The sequence below is a fragment of the Pinus tabuliformis genome, chromosome 2_2, assembly GCF_031772625.1.
Source record: "Pinus tabuliformis cultivar Carrire ecotype Pingquan chromosome 2_2, CPIR1, whole genome shotgun sequence".
Lineage (NCBI taxonomy): Eukaryota > Viridiplantae > Streptophyta > Pinopsida > Pinales > Pinaceae > Pinus > Pinus tabuliformis.
The window spans coordinates 412,684,734-412,702,604 of NC_142300.1; the positions used below are offsets into that span (position 1 = coordinate 412,684,734).

Consider the following 17,871-nt stretch of genomic DNA (forward strand, 5'->3'; position numbering starts at 1 on the left):
CCGAGTGAGTCTATCTCAGAATCAGATGGGACGAACCAAGGATCGTCATAAATAATGTTTTCTGATGTAATCATATGAATGGTTGCAAATGAAGGATCTGCGTTGAGTGGAGGGAGAGGAAAAGTTCCCAGTAAACCGGAATCCTTAACTAAACCTACACCAACATCCCTATAAGGGATTGTCGTTTTACCAACATGCTGGATACTCTCTGAAGAGGCTGGGTCGGATGAAAAGTATGTCAGCTGATCAATAGTCACGATCTTACCATTATGTGGAAACTTAATTATTCTGAAGACCGATGAAACGACCGCTGTCATAGCATATGACCAACTTCGACCCAAAAGAAGGTTGTAGTCTAGAGGGGCATCAACCACTTCCACATCCAGACTAACGGTTTTACCTTCAACCCCTATAGGCAATTCTTGTAGAATACCAAACGGACGGAACCCACGGCCATCAAAGGCCTTAAGGATGGTGGGGGATTGGTTCAACGAAGGAGAACCAAGCGATCTCCAACATCGAATCGACATAATACACGTAGAATCTCCCTCATCAATCACAGTCCGATGAATAGGCCTGTTTTTGACTATCACTGGAATTTGGAAAGCCATTTGATGGGGGAGACGTGGTGTACTATTTTCTAGATCAAAGATCATTAGGTTCGGGTCCTGAACATCGACAGCTCCGATAGCCGACAAAAGCAATTTCCGTTGTGCTGGGCATGATTGCAGCACTTCGAGTGCCGACATTGTTGAAGGTGAAACAGCTAAGTCCTCAACAATGTTGTAATTCTGGGCTGCTCTCGCATGTGGATTGAAAGCAGACCTTCGAAGTACACCCTTGGCGGGTGGCTTAATCACTAAGTCTGGGTTAGGTTTTTCGATCTGTAGTGGATCGGAACCAGGAGCTGAGGTTGATGGGTTAGATTGAGAAGATTCTGCTTCCTTACCATCAACAGGAGCCTTACTACCATAATCTTGCGATCGAGTCGCAATCCTCACATGAGACATCATCAAAATGGGTTCTTCACTGGCATTCGAAGAAGAACCTATCATCTTATTCTCTTGCTCTGGAAATGGATTCTTTAACACAGCAGGAGTGGGAGAACCTTTGACTATTTTTACAACCTCGGCCCGATGAGGGCAATCTCTCGTAAAATGATCCTCTTCACAAATAAGACAAGGATATCGAGGTTTTCGTTTTTCGTCATTGGTTTCCGAATTTTCAGTTTTCTCCTTTGGAGCCTTGTCTGCTTTAGCCTTCTTCTTTCCTTTCTTCTTTCCACCGTTTTTTGATTTGGCCGTAGATGACTCTATAGCGTGAATGTCGGCGGTAAGTTCAGGAGGAGAAGACTCTCCCGTCGGAGAATCAGGCAAAGTGATAATTGGAGTATTGGAGGCCTTGGAAGACTTCTTCTTACTCTTCGTAGTCACGATACCAATCATACCATCAGCGGCATGAGATCCCGAAGGAGCAGCAGCGATTTGATTCGACTTTGGAAGATCCGGAATCTTCTCGTGTAACGTACCTGACTGAGTGTAAACTAAGTCAAGGTATTGTGCCTGAGCAATGACTTGCTCCTCAGTAACTACTCCGGCCTTAGCAACATCTTCAGTAATCTTCGGTAATAATGATTTGACAAACCATTCAGCTAAGATTTGGTCCAGGATAAAAACTTTCACTAATCGCCTTCGACGTCTCCACTCATGAATGTGATCAGAAATATACGTGGACGTCGATTGTTTTAGTGAAGTTAATAACTCCGTGCCGTTATCGTATCTGACCGGCAACTGAAAGTGAGTTAAGAACGAGGTAGCTAACTGGCTAAAGTTGTAAAAAGAGGCCCGTGGTAACTCAATGTACCACTTGGCCGCGAGGCCAATGAGTGTACGCTGGAAAAGACGTAAGCGGATGGAATCATCTGAGATAGAATTCGAAGCACACCAGAGGTGGTAAGTCATCACATGATTGGACGGATCCTCTCCAGACTTACCTTCGAACTTGGGTATATCACTAGGCAACTTATTTGGCATTGGCGGCCAGAACTGAAGATATTGAATTGGATCGTTCGTTAGGCGCGTCAAGTCGGGTAAATCTAAAGTTGCAATAAACGGTAACTGCCGGTTAGGATCTCTAAAACTCTGGGTCACAATACCAGCCCCAGGAGGAGGATATCCAGGATAACTAGGAACAGGAGTCGCATTTGGGATATTATATCCTCCTGGAAAACCAGGATTAAGCATAATACCCATTCCCAGCGGAGTCGCCAATTTGTCGTGGCGGAAAAAGTCGTTTGTGCGGACACAACTGACCTCCCTAGGAGTCTAAACTCTCTAGCGACAAACAAGACAAAATGGAGTGATCTTTCTCTAAATATAACTTTTAAAACATGAAAACTACAAGTGTTTAGGCTTACCTTATTCCAAAGCGCGGTTGTTGTAGTCCGTCCTTGCCGATCTGGATGAGCTCCTCCTTCAAGTCAATTCCTGCAACCACAAACAATCAAACAATTACCAAGCACTTGCATTTCATATAATAAAACATATATTTAACATGCAGACCAAGGAACACATGAAATAACTCATTAACACAAGCTATTGAGAAAAATAAACCAGTTTGTATTAATAACGAAACAAAGAAACTCTTACAACCTGGCCTTGGTGTTGTGCAAGTTCCTCCCAGGGTCCATCAAGGGTTTTCCTCTACTTTGACAAAGCTCACCCACTTCCAAGTAGAATCAAGCAAAGACAATCTCTCCTCACAAGGTTCTAAATGGGAGTCCTAATTCCTGCAGCATTTACCCAAAGAAAATGTATAGCTCCAACCTCTCCTCCCTCTGGCTCAATGTCTTTATTTATAGTGCTGTAAAGAGGTTATTCAGGTCCACCATCAATGGGATAATCCCCCTCTTTGGGTGGGATAGCTCCCTTATTGATGGGATAAGTTCCCCCTTAATAGAGATACATGAACCAACTGGAGGCGCATCCAAATCATCAAACCGACCTCTAGAAAGTTCTAGAAGTAACCACAAGTAACTTTTTTAAGATGAAACTCGCGCATTTTGCCTTTTACAGAAGGACGCACCTGTCCCTTAACATACAGAGCGTCCAAGGACGCAGCTTTTGTGAACATGGTCAGCGTCCCCGCAGGTGAGGCTAGAGAGAACCTGCGACCCCAGAGATAAACATATTTTTGACTAGACTTTCTCTCTTCTTTGAGTTTGAGATGGATAACAGAGGCATAAGACTTGCCTAAGAGGGTAGCATGACTGTTGATTTGAGCAAGATCATTTCTCCATTCCCATCATTTAAGCATAATACCTCTTTAAGTAAAGTCCATTTCTGGGTTTACCCAAAGAGTCCCCATCAAAGTCAACTAGCTCATAAGCCCCTTTTGCTAGCTTTCGCTTTACAATGTAGGGCCCATGCCACATGGGAACGAATTTTCCGGCACCTAGCTTATCGTTAGCTTGATCATATAATAGTACTAGGTCTCCTTCCGAAAAACTTCGAGGGGTTACATTTCTATCATACTGAGCTTTCATTCGTTTCGCGTGAGTCTCGATTGCCAATGTAGCATCACGTCGAGTCTCATCTAATTTAGCCAAGTACAATAAACGTGTCTCCTCTTCGGAAGTAGCTGGAAGTAATTCGACAGCCATTTGAAGTGATGGGATTTCGCATTCAATGGGTAACACAGCTTCTAAGCCATAAACTAGCTGGAAAGGAGTGAACCCTGTTGAATTTTTCACTGAGGTTCGGTATGCCCATAGTGCTGAAAATAACATGTTGTGCCAATTCGACCGATGAACACCAATGGTTCGTCGGATCATGGTAACTAGAACTTTGTTGATAGACTCAACCAAACCGTTGGCTTGCGGATAATAAGGAGTAGAGCTATCGTGGCGCAAACCAAGCTGGCTTGTAAGCTCAGTCATCATGACATTTCGAAAATGGCTCCCATGGTCGGTAACGATTGCTTGTGGGACACCAAACCTAGTTATGATATGATTGAATACGAAAACTGCAGTTGTTTTGCCGCTTGCGTCGAATGTAGGCATCGCCTCGGCCCACTTAGTAAAATAATCAACCGCAAGGAGAGTTTCTCCCAGGGTCCATCAAGGGTTTTCCTCTACTTTGACAAAGCTCACCCACTTCCAAGTAGAATCAAGCAAAGACAATCTCTCCTCACAAGGTTCTAAATGGGAGTCCTAATTCCTGCAGCATTTACCCAAAGAAAATGTATAGCTCCAACCTCTCCTCCCTCTGGCTCAATGTCTTTATTTATAGTGCTGTAAAGAGGTTATTCAGGTCCACCATCAATGGGATAATCCCCCTCTTTGGGTGGGATAGCTCCCTTATTGATGGGATAAGTTCCCCCTTAATAGAGATACATGAACCAACTGGAGGCGCATCCAAATCATCAAACCGACCTCTAGAAAGTTCTAGAAGTAACCACAAGTAACTTTTTTAAGATGAAACTCGCGCATTTTGCCTTTTACAGAAGGACGCACCTGTCCCTTAACATACAGAGCGCCCAAGGACGCAGCTTTTGTGAACATGGTCAGTGTCCCCGCAGGTGAGGCTAGAGAGAACCTGCGACCCCAGAGATAAACATATTTTTGACTAGACTTTCTCTCTTCTTTGAGTTTGAGATGGATAACAGAGGCATAAGACTTGCCTAAGAGGGTAGCATGACTGTTGATTTGAGCCATACTAACTGTAAGTGGTCATGGTGACATTTTTTAGTGTAACAGTATCAGCCACCCACAAGTTCAGTCATCATGTCGTTTTATCAGAAATCAAAATTTGGTACAAATTGACGAAATATGTAGCCTGGATCATGGTCCGCGGAGGAACCAGAATGACCGCATCCCACTGGCTTTGTTGTATGTTGAGCATCACTATACTCTACAGCGTGATGATCTGAAATTTGTAAGTGGTTGGGTCCGAAGACGTGGTGAGAATGTGTGTGCCTAAAATAAACATAGTATTATGTTTAAGCCCTCAGGGCAATATCATAATCAAATGAAAAGAAAATAGCACTCATTCCTAGCAGGTCAACCCTCTTAGTATTCCTAGGATGACTGTGCGTAGCCATGGAATTTCATCGTGATTTCTTTAAACAGTGAAACTTCTTTAGAACCACTATGTCTATTTAGAGCTAGGTAACTAGTTCTTACCATATAAAGGCCACAGGAAGTCTGTTTTTTCCAATGAGTTGAATTGCCTCAATTGAAAATTCCTCCAAGAAGACGTGGAGGAGTTAATATGATCACAGCATGGTCCTCTACGATGGAATGGAAAATAGTGGGGCCTATTCCTCTCTACAGATTGGGTCTCCAAATACAGGTTTACTTCTGGGTAATTATTGTGAAAGGGTAATGTCTAGTGGTTATATGACTGTTGTCATGAATATCAGTGTAATATCTGTAGTAGTAGCGGCCATGCAATCATCGTTCATTATAGGGAGTAAAAAAATAATATATGCAGTTTTCATTGTACTCAAGAGAGTTTTCAAGGTGACCACCTCTTTGAGGAGCAAATTGAAACATCTCCAATCAAAGTATTTGTAAAACATGGATGGAAACTCCCTCAAATCCTTGGAAGGGAAATCATATTGCGTCCTGATATAATAGATTGAGCACTTAAAAAAGATAAAATTATCTTCAGTCTCTGCCTTCCATAAGGGTCAAAAGCTTACATACCCATTCCTCACAAGAAATGTGATCGACAGTCTTTGCTTTCTGCTTTTGAGAACATTCCCTGACGTTGAGGATCATCGAGATGAACTATATGGCTAGCATGAATTTGAAGGATCTTCTCAAAGTGTGAAGTCAAAATAAGACCAAGAAGCCTAAAATGGGCAACCTAAAAATTAGAATGGAGCTTTTTAGATATCATTCCTGATAATGACATCTTCGGGGGGTGAAGAGAACGGGGAGGTTGAAGATGAGAGAATATGCAACCACATTTAGTTCCCCTGCCTCTTTTGAACGGATGTGAGATATTCCAATCGCGATTAATCAGAGTAGTTGCGATTAAGAGTACAAAGGGATTATCGTCACTGTTATAGATAACATTCAATCCAAAAATACGAAAAGAGGGAGAAGATAGTAGACAATGTTTCTGAATATTATGTTCATTGGTCAATGGGAATTTCTAATTACAAATGTCTATTCTTTAAGGGGAGGGGTGAAGGAAGACATGGTTATGTCAGCTCACTGTTGAGGTCAGCTGGTGAACTTGTTCACGTCAATCAGGTAGAGATCAAACCTCTCGTTTTTGAGGATAGTGTTCCTCCATCATCTGGTCCACCAAATGAGGGAATTGCTTTTGAGACTTGAGTTGGTCTTCGAGAAACCACTTGCTAGTTCAATGGAGTTGTCCTTGTCTTCAAATCTAGTGTATTTATTGCATTTTGTTCTTGGTTCATTCTCCCTGACTTGTAGAATGGTGTCTTTCTCGAAAGGTTGATACATCTAACATTGATGGTTCAAAACAATTAGTTTATCCACACTGAACAAAATGGAAGAATGACTATGTATTGTGATAGATCCAATTTGAAGGCACTTTTACCACTTTGCTTCAGAATTTGAAATAGTCCATATTAGTTTGTTTTCAATTTAAAATTCTATCCCTTCATCCATTCTTTTCCTTTGGCTTAATATTGTGGTTGACTCGTTGCTTATCAAGAGATTCCTTATACTTCTGAGTCTTTTGCAATGCCCACTTCCACCCATCGATGCATTTTGTTGATATGCTTGATGAACTTTTCAGCTTGTCATTGAGTAACTTTCTTTTGTTGTTTCTACCATCTAGCCAAAGTACTTTCTACTCTGGAATCTCATGCATGCCTCAAAGCTGAAAGGACAATTTATTAGTGGAGCGATGGATCAGTCTATTCTATGCTAAAAATATAAGAATTGATCATCTTCTATCGTCAAATGTTGATGGCCGTACATTCTTAGCAATCACACTACAGTCGTATAAGGTCCTATTGGCCACTTATATTTTTTCATGTGTTGGAATTTAGAAGATGAAGGCTGTGCCCCTTTTCAAATTGGTGTTTATTAATGGCCGTAATGCATTTCCAAAGATGTCATAGAATTTTGTTGTTTCTGTCATATTCAGTGGGTGTTAGTAGTTTGAAATTCACTCAAACATGCTTGAAAAATAGATGTGCAGTTTGCTGCCTTAGTATGGTCTTCGTACATTGCCAAAGTGTAGTTGTTTTTCTTCCAGGCATTTGGCCCCATGATATAGTGTTATTGACATGGGATTAGATACATGTCTACTAATATAATAGCTCTTTTGTAATTGCCTCCTTTCAAACTTGATTAGAAATTTTTAACATTCCCATGAAATGACTCACTATGTTTGAGAGTGTTTCCAACCTTATCAGACTTCATATGGAGAAAATAGAATTTCAAATTCCATTCAAAATTTAGCAGACTTAACAGTTTTCGGGATTTCAGGATCAACGGGATTGTGGCATTTCATTAGATTATATCATGTATGAGGATAGGTGATTGGAATTTAATCAAGAGCACCAAGCCCTATATGTATCCCAGTGTTTGGTGTTGATTGTTGAACCCTTTTGCCATGGCCTTAGCAAAAGTGTACCCTTCAATCAAGTCAAAATCATTGATCACGCACGTTAAGCTTTCTCTACCATATTATAAGGCTTGGATTAAGACGTTTGATCAAAATTGGGCAGTGTTGACTAATATCCCTAGAGAATTGAACTAGAGGCAAAAACTAGACAAGAGGAGAGGAATCTAGATTCTAGATGGTTGATTCTTAAATAATTAATCATTGATGTACAATGGATGCCATATTTATCTTGATTTATGTACAAATATGCATGTTTTCATATCTTCTACAGCTACTTTGGCATTTTGGATGTTTTTTTAATATAAATGCAAATATATAATATATATACACACACACAAGACGCTTTGCTTCTAACGATTTTTGGAAAATAACACTTCCGACGCTTTGCTTCCAAGAAATAGACACGCTTCATCCCTGCTTTGAGCAACATTGCTCAAGGGAAAACCATTAACCTAATGCACTTCCTTTGGCTAAGCTACTACTATGACATGGGCATATTTTGGTCAAAATCACCCAGACTTTCACCTTTCCCAGTCTGCTTCCTGCCATTGGAGAAGTTGAGGCTTGGTGCATGGTTTGACATACATCCATTGTTCAACTTCAAAATCTGCTAATGAAATTTTATATAATACATTTAAAAAATACATGATATATTGTAGACTAGGATGAGTACGTTAGAATTACAAAGCAAATGTATCAGGTACCCATCATAACCAGATCCTCCTTAGTTGAAATTGCACTTTACCCTAGTTTCTCTGTCCCCTATAGAGTGAAAGAGCAGCCTCCTTCTCCATAATTTGAGGCACATTTGGTAATTTGATTTTAGTACTGCTGCTGCTGTTTCTTTCTGTGATTGCCCTATTCTGAAACTGTCAATCACACTTACTTCCACAGGGTTGCTTGAACATTATTAGTAGTGTCTGGACTCGTGCCATCATCTCAAGTCATTTTTATGTCATGTATAATCGCTTTTCATGTGATGAGCCTTAGCAAATTTAGAGATTCCTAATTATGATCATGTCTGGTGGGTAAATAATTATAAATAATGACTATTTTGTGTCTTATGCGCTAATACCCTCATTCTGCCAACCAAAGTTTTCACGGTGTGCACTCTCAAAAGTTCTGCTTGTTTTTGCATAAGTTAGCAGATTGATTGCTCTGCTTGAGACAGTAACTGTTAAGATTGAGCCTATATTTCAGAAGTTAAAAATCAAATTAAGTTACAGTTTTTGTTCCCAATTTTGATGGGAGGCTTTTCACACGGCATATATTTATATCACTTATTTTCTTATGTCAACTCGTGATGGATAGTAGGTTGAATCTATGGATTGTCAAGTCTGTGGCTAGCTCTGGCTAGTGGAGCTTAAGATGCATGCCGTTTTACTGTAGACTGTTTAAAGCTTTGTAGTTATTTGATTTTTAAGGTGTACCCCTTTGCATCCAATGTACAATGCTGCAGGTTTTCAGTTTTTTTTAATTTGTTTGCTTTGCTTTGATGCAAGTAAATTGTAATTTATAATTAGATCACTCACGAATTTAAAAATTTGCCAAAAATCGCTAGTTCAAATTGAACATCCTTAAATTTTTTAGATCCAGAGTACTTGGAGCACTGACTTATCATATGTATGTAGCTTATGGAGGATTTTCTTTGTTAACCTAGGTTTTAATTTAGGATGTCTTGAAGCATGCAACATAAGTGGTTCTGAGCACTTCTATAATCTTCATTTATAGTCAAAATGGCAAACAGAAGTTGGCAAGTGTTGCAAGAGTCAAATTATTTTTATTATTTCTTTTGTGAGATTCTGGCATTGTATTGTTTTTATTTTTATCTAATAGCCATTTTATTCTAATTCATTGGTGCTCATTTTTCATGGGCCTTAGATGTTACCAAGAATATAGATGTCCTATTGTTGTTAATGAAGTCTTCATGCCTTCACAAAACTTTGTGCATTTACGGAACTTCCTGGAAATCCATATCCCAAAGCTCCCAGAATTGCCCTAATGGAGTATACATGGCAAACATCCAAAAGGAATCCCTTGAGCAAACAAATATAAAAGGATAAGTCAAAGTTTTCCAGGCTTGAGTAAGAGACAAGCCCAAAGTTCTCTAATTGCCAGACCGAGTACCACTCTGAGATTGATACAAGTGATGTTAAGCTTGATACTTATTTTGGTTTTTCAAAACAAAGAGTATGTTTAAATATTTGAATTCCAAATTCTATTTTCAGGTATTGTTCTAGATTCAGGAGATGGTGTCACTCATGTTGTTCCCATCTATGAAGGCTATGCCCTCCCACATGCAATCTATAGAGTGGACCTTGCAGGTAGAGACTTAACTAATGCACTATGCAATATCCTGACTGAGAGAGGTTACTCCTTCACTACAACAGTAGAACGAGAAATAGTTCGAGACATAAAGGAAAAATTCGGATATGTTGCAATGGATTATGAAAAGGAGATGGAACTGGAAAAGACCTGTACTGCATTGGAAAAGACTTATGAGCTTCCCGATGGCCAAGTGATTACAATTGGCTCTGAAAGATTTAGCTGTCCAGAGATTTTATTCCAGCCTGCTCACATTGGGATGGAAACTCCGGGGGTACATGAAACTACTTACAGCTCTATCATGAGATGTGATGTGGATATCCGAAAGGACTTGTATGGTAACATAGTTTTGAGCGGGGGATCCACTATGTTTCCAGGCATGGCTGATCGGATGAACAAATATATCACAGCACTTGCTCCAAGTAGCATGAGGATCAAGGTGGTTGCTCCTCCAGAGAGAAAATACAGTGTCTGGATTGGAGGCTCCATCCTGGCTTCTCTCAGCACATTCCAACAGGTAGTCCTGCCCACCACATTCTTGAAATCAGAAATATCAACTCAACCATATTTCAACACTTGAACTATAACCTATAGCTTAAATATTTGGAATAATGGATCATGAGACTCCAGAAAATAGGCTTTATTTAATTGCCAATTATTTTCATTAGTATCCTTCATGCTTATAAAAAGTATGTTATTGTTTTGAGATCTGAAAACCCCTCCCAGGTATTGTTTCTGATAGGGGAAGAAATTTACAACCACACATTTTTAAGTTCCTTAAGAAACATACTTGAGGAGCTGCATCACAAAGCACAAACTTCCTTAGACTCTTGTGTCAGGTCTGACCTATAGTTTTTCCACCAATTATCACCAAGGACTTGCACTGTGCCTCGTCTCCTTGAAACTCCCTTTGCAAAAAGAAAGCTCCTGAAAGGTCTTATCTAAGCAGAGCTCTGGTCTTAGAAGGACTATACCAGGTTGGTGTTAAAGGGTCTTTCCTGAGCTTTCCAAAAATAAACTTCCCTTTGCCAAACGAAAGGTCCTGAAAGGTCCTATGTAAATAGAACTTCAGGTCCTGAAAGGTTTTATATAAGTAGAGCTTCAATCATAGAAGCTCAGCCCTTAGTAGAGCTCTAGTCCTAAAAGGCCAGCTTGCTAAGTCATGTCCCAAAAAGACCTTACTAGGTCTTACTTGAGCATGGAAAAGAGTTAGTCCTAAATGGTCTGAGCTAGAATGTTCGATTGAGAACAAGTTGATGTATCCAACTCTGGTATAACTTGATTGACATAAAAAATGTAAGAGGGTAGTCCAGACTCCAAACTGATAATAGAACCTATGTGAATGGCTTGATGCTAGTCATGAACCAATGCCTTTGGCTACAAGTATTCTTTGATTTTATTAATTTAGACACTGGAACTAGTCTAATAGAAAAAATGAAACCCTAACCTTAGCAATTTCATTCTAATACCAGTTGGACCCAACTCTACTCGAAGATATCTCTGGCTAAGGAACTATAACTTTTGTTGTTTATATTAACCGATACTAAGGTTCTAACATCAAATAACATCATTCTGATTATTTCATATTTGGTTCATTGATTCATCAAATAAAGGCATGTTTGTGACTAATTTCATTGTTGATTTGTACAGATGTGGGTAACACGAGCAGAATATGACGAATGTGGCCCATCAATTGTTCACAGGAAATGCTTTTAGTCCATCCTGTAGTTTCCAGTAGAGAGTTCATTGTTTCCTGAATCTTGTCGAGTAGTAGTTATTGTCGAGTAGTAGTTATTTTGTGAGAAAATGGTTTGCTGGCTCCAGGTTTGTAAAAGTATGGTTGAGGATATTGATTTCGGATTAACTACATACAGCTCAGAGACAACTAGATTTCTACAATATGTATGTTTTGGGTTGATCATTATGGTTTGGCAATTATGTAGGAAGGAAAATGGGTTGTCTATTTGTTATTTCTTTTGAGATGCTTGTAACTATTACTTATATTGAACGAATAATATAATGTTCTTTTTGTCTCCTAAAATGTGCTTGGCTGTATGAATTGGTCACTCCATATTAACTTACAGAATTTCAATTCTCATTCTTGGTTGTTTGAATTGGTTACATGTATATTAACTTACAAAATTTCAATTTTCATGAAACAAGTTTTCTTGCCAATACAAAGGCACAATCAATGTTACTTGGGAGCAGGAGCGACATTTTTAGAAGCTCCCGGTTTTGGAGCGAATCCCAGAACAATTTTTTAAAAATATATATATATTTTATATTTTTTAATTTTTGATACATATATGTCAACAAAAACATGTAGAATGATGAATTAGATATAAAAAACATAAAAAAACATAGATTGATCATTGAACCATATCACATCAATCATCTAGAAGTTATAATCTTCATCAACCATGTCCACAAGTTAGTAACATACATATTACAACTGCAACATATTGAGTCTCATGAATCATGATTCATCAAATTCAATCTTAAAGTTTCAACTTCAAGCTTTCAAAATTGAAAATTCAATATATAACATTTATCATCATTGATCACCAAAGTTGTACTTGTAAGCTAAGTTTAACCATTACAAGAAATAATATCTTAGATATTTCTAAGTTCTAAGTTCTAACTGTTAACATGAAATGAAATGTTATAAAATGAAACATGAATAATGAAATGAAACAACTTTAATCTTTCACGAAGCATCATATTCATAATTCACAATCATTACCAATGAGTTATAATTGCCAACTTCAAACTTCAAATTTTCATTGTCACAGTCATATATTGTTTACAAAAAATATCATTATGATATGAAAGAGTCAAGATTCAAGGACTCAAGACTCAATAGTTATGAAAACTAATAGAAACTAGAAAAGACAAGTAAACTGTAAATCTACATGTGGCCCTTGCCACAAGAGTCTCTAGGAGTATAAGCAGGTCGTGGTGGTCTTATAGGAGTCTCCCGCACAGACCGATGACTAGAACTAGAAGGCACATGCTCTCCACGTGAGGTTGTAGATGGAGGTGGCGACAACAAAGGAACAAGACTCAGAACTCAAGCACTGCTACTGGATGGTGGAGGTGGCATGGCTGCTACAACTGCTTCATCTTCATCCCTTATAAGTTCCTCTTCCAATTCTTCAAGATGTATAGTGACATCCTCCAAAGTGTCTTCCTTTGGGTGGTTGTCCCAAATTTTATATGTGGGATCCTCATAAGCCCGATCACAGTAATGATTCAACAATCTCAAGTTGTAGTGCACATAAACCAAGCTTTCTACCCGGTTTTCATTGAGTTTGTTTCTTTTCACATTATGTATGAAGCTGTAGGTGCTCCAACACCTCTCTGCAGAAGAAGTATTTACAACCTGTGATAGGACTTTTTTTTCCAATTTTGGCAAAAGTCCTTGGCCGCCATATGTTTCCCACCATGTGAGAGAATCAAATCTGTCTCTGTCTTCCATTGCATGGAAGTTACCAAACAAACCAGTGCCACTGAAGTATTTGCCTATTTCAAGGCGCACAGCTACACATTCCTCCCTGTCAGGTATCAACTTTTCTAATGCTTGCAAATGTCCATTACTTACCTCTGCATCTAAATGGGGTTTGGTCCTAATCCCACCCCCTAGTGCAGGTTGGCCCAACCAAGATGTAGAGTAGTATTTTGGTGTAAGGATATATGCCAAGCAATGTAGTGGAAGATTAAGTCTATTCCACCGTTAACACACACAATCGTGAATCAATTTGTACAAGTCGAGATCTCTGTTATGAACAATATCTTTTATTTGCCCCAACATGGTATCCATCTACTCATACACCTCGCCAATCACTGGTTTATCTATATCTGCAAACTGAATCATGTGATAAATGGGCTTGGTGAAATCCAATACTTGCCTCACACTTGTCCAAAACTGACCATCAAGAGCGGCCTCCTCCAACAGTTCAAAACCTCGCCTGTCAGCTGCATTTGTAGCCCTTTCCTTTAATACCTGCCAATGTGGACTTGATACCATGCTAGCTAATGACTCTCTTACCTTCAAAAGGCGTTTGAAGGTGAGGTAATAGCTACCAAATCTGGTCTTTGCAATCTTCAACAACTCCAATCTTGAGTGACTGCGGAAAAGGTCATGGGTATTGCTATGATTTGTAATAAATTTTATCATTTGTTTGCCTTTCTTGTACAAATCACCAATCCATTTGTATTGTGCATTTTTGTTCTTGAAAATATCATGCATCAAAAGGTTCAATGTGTGAACCAAACATCTAGACCAAAATATGTTGGGGTATTTATCCTCAATAATTGCTCCCGCTGCCTTACAATTAGGAGCATTATCAGTGATGACTTGGATGACATTGTATGGTCCAATACGGTCAATTGTTTCAAGTAATGCTTCTGTAATTTTGATGGCGGTCTTGAACTTGTCTGAGTAATCATGCGCAGTTAGAAAGATGGCACCACTAACAGACACAGCAAGAACATTTATCAATGGCTTGCCTTTTACATTTGTCCATCCATCAAATACAATGGACACCCCATGGTTAGTCCAAGAACTTGTCATTCTATTCAAAGAATGTGATATTTTTTCTTTTTCATGATCAAGGCCAACGGTTCTTGCCTTGTCATACCAAGGGCTCTTATATCCTTTAGGGGCATCATTTATGGCAGAAACCATTTTGTACCAATAAGGTGAGCGAAGAACATTGAATGGTATCCCACATGTATAGAGAAACCTTTAAACCTTTGAATCCACATCATTCCTACACCCCTCCTCAAGGAAATCTGATATGGTTCTATGCCTTAAAGCTGATGACCATATGCCTCCATATCCACTGCCTTGGGAGGATGCTGAAGGAGTTCTTTGTGCTTGTGATTGTGAGCTTGGTTCAAAGAAACCCCTTGATTTTAGATTTGTATTGGGCTTCCTCCTCTTCCCTTATGTATTTGGCTCTATCTGCTGCTGACACAGCTGCACAAGTTTTGATTCCTATTTGTTTATCTACATCCCATGGTCTTTTCCCGCAGAGGTGTTTTCTGGCACGGGTGTATGGACTTGTGTAATTATTGTTGCAATGGGGGCAATGAAATTCAGTGGTTACACCCCCTTTCCCTGCTTCAGGCATGTTAACATATTTCCACAATGGGGTTTGGTCTTGTTTAGATTTTTGAGAGTCATGTTCACCCTCCTCCAGCTCCTCCTCACCGGGGTTTTCATCAAATCCACTTTCTCCAGCTTCTTCATCCCCCTCTTCATTTTGGCCCCTCCATTTCCTACTCTCCAGCACCATAATAACCATAAAAGGGACCAAGAAGAGGAAAATGCCAAGAAATATAGCCAGGTCCATGATGTTTGATATTTGTAGGCTTTTGAATCTGCAAAATTTAATGGGAATGGGAATGGGAATATGAATGAGAAAATTAATTTAATTAATTTAGATTATTTAATTTAATTTATTTAGATTCATGATGTTTTTACTAAATAAACTAAACTAAATTAAACTAACTAAACTAAACTAAATTACTAAATTACTACCTAACTAAGGTTTAAAATACTAAATTATTAAGTTACTAACCTCCTTGCAGGCTTGCTCCTTGCTCCTCAGCACTCACTCCTCACTTCTCCTCACTCCTTTGCTCAGTCTCCTTTGCTCTCCTCAACTCATTCAAGTGACAATGAAATATTTTTTTGCCCCCCAAGTCGTTTTAAAACAATTTATTTTTTATTTTTTTATTTTTTTATTTATTTTTATTATTCTTTTTATGTCTGCAGAAATTTTTTCGCGCGAGTCGCTCCCGGCGTCACGCGAGTCGCTCCCGAAGCAAAAATTAAAAGCTCGGGAGCGATTGGGAGCGATCGCTCCTTGATCGCTCCCAAGGTTGAATTTTCGCTCCAGGAGCGACCCTCCCGAATTCACTCTCGATTTTGGCAGGGAGCGGAAACTTTTTTATTGGGAGCACGCTCCCAACCCGCTCCCACCCAGAGCGCGGATTGGGAGCAGGTTTGAAAGGGTGGGGGGAGTGCTCCCCCGCAACTATGGGCACAATATATGTTTATATTAATAGCAAATGCATATATGTATATGTTTCAACACTTTTTTAGCACAATATTAGGAAACATATAATTCCTTTCATGCTTAATATGGAGTTAAAAAATGAAAGTGAAAAAAATATTTCAACGAAATTATAAATAAAGTATTTTAATATTCATTTTAACTAAAATAATGTTATATCAACTTTGTACATAGAGAGAGAGTTTTTATTCCACTCACAATTAGATTTCTGCACATGGGGTTTTGGAAAAGGTATTATTTACAAAAATATATTTCAATGTGAATCATAAATACAATATTTTAATGTCTACCTTAAATAAAATATTTGAATATCACCATGATGGGGGTGGATGAGGGGCATTATGAGGGGCACGAAGGCACACCTCATATCCTCCTCGAGAACTGAATCAAGGTACATATGGCATGTGTGATGCATGCGACCACAGTATGGATGTTCCGCGATGGCTAGTGTTAAATCTATATGTACGAGGGTAGGTGGAGGGAAGTTGTTAGTGAGTATGGGCATGCGTTTGTGCAGGCCACCAACCTGTGCAAACTTTTTCGATTGTGGCTTTCAGGGATATAAGTGATGTTTGTAAGTGAGATTGTTCTTGGCACTCTATAAGAGGTTGTCAAAGTCTAATATGGGACCCTGGAGAGGATTGTAGCTGGAAACTCCATTGTGACAGGCTTAGCAAGGAAAGTGTGAGGAGATTGCATAATTGGTTTATGAGAGCAAAGATATTGTTCTGGTGCTTGTCTCTAGTCATCCAGGAAAGTCCATAAAACAGATTTCTCCGTCTCTATAGTGTCATTGTATATTGTGTTTGGAAGGAGGTGATTAATAGTCAGGCTAGCCTCTAGGCCTTACAATTTCTGGCTAAACAAAGTTGGGCCTTTCGAGCATACTAATCCTATTGTCATGAAGTTTGTGGGTTATTCGCATTTGTTTGGAATTCAGGGTCAGTGACTTTCATGTGGGAGGTTAGATTGGGTTTCCAAGATCATCTAGTTCAGTCAATTGATAGCGGCAGGAAAGATCACTTGTGTGGCGCTCCAAAATTCCTTCTAGTGGAGTATCTTTGTTCAAGGGTTGGTTGTGGGAGAGGATTCTCACAAAATTGGGCTGGAAAATGGGATCTTTGGTGCAGGATCCAACTTGTTGGGGTTGGTGGAGACAACCCTTGCTAGAGATGATCGCCTACTAAAGCAGAGCGACCCTCGAAGCGTGGGAATGTTGTAGTTGGTCGTTGGGTGTTGGCGGACTCTTGGGCTCATGGTGTAGCAAAGGAGGCTTGAAGTTGGGAACAACAGACTGGAGGGGCGGGGAAGATGATTAGGCATAGGGGCAGAGTGAGGACAGGGATTGGACCGCAAGGGAAGGGGGCGAAGCATAAAAGAGAATATGTGGTAATGGAGGGAGGAGACATCCAGGATGTAGATTTTGATGAGGTGTTGGCCCATATCTTAATCAGTCACCTGGTCATGTTCCCCTTCTTACCTCCCTTGACACCTTGGAAGCACAATTGTAGCAAGTTACTCCGCTCCTCGAGCAGATGAATCACAACAGGCACGAGGATCACAATGAAATAATTAATTTCATGAACGATCTTCAACACAATCAATGGAATATGTAAGATCGACTATCATCACTCTGAAGAGGCTAAAGGAGACTAGGTGAACACATGGAACATATTGAGGGGCACCTACCACATGTAGAATTTCACATTCATGGGGAACTCAGGCATCCAGAGCCTTCAGGTAGTGATCTGGGTCCTCTTGTTCACTGATGTTTATGGGTTATGTATATATCTTAGGGTTTTTTGGGCACACTGGTGTTTCCAGTTCTCAATTTCAAGAAGGTTTTG

The 17,871-nt window shown here is 39.5% G+C and overlaps 1 protein-coding gene across 1 annotated transcript in view; it reads left to right on the forward strand.

The window, feature by feature from the left end:
* Positions 1-11,921, forward strand: part of LOC149193021 (actin-100-like) — a 41,239-nt gene extending 29,318 nt beyond the window's left edge. Inside the window, exons 2-3 of the mRNA XM_089407183.1 lie at positions 9,818-10,458; positions 11,592-11,921. Of these exons, the coding sequence (XP_089263309.1) occupies positions 9,818-10,458; positions 11,592-11,657 (707 nt within the window). The 3' untranslated portion in view covers positions 11,658-11,921. The remainder of the gene's footprint in view (positions 1-9,817; positions 10,459-11,591) is intronic.
* The last annotated feature ends 5,950 nt before the right edge of the window (positions 11,922-17,871 follow it).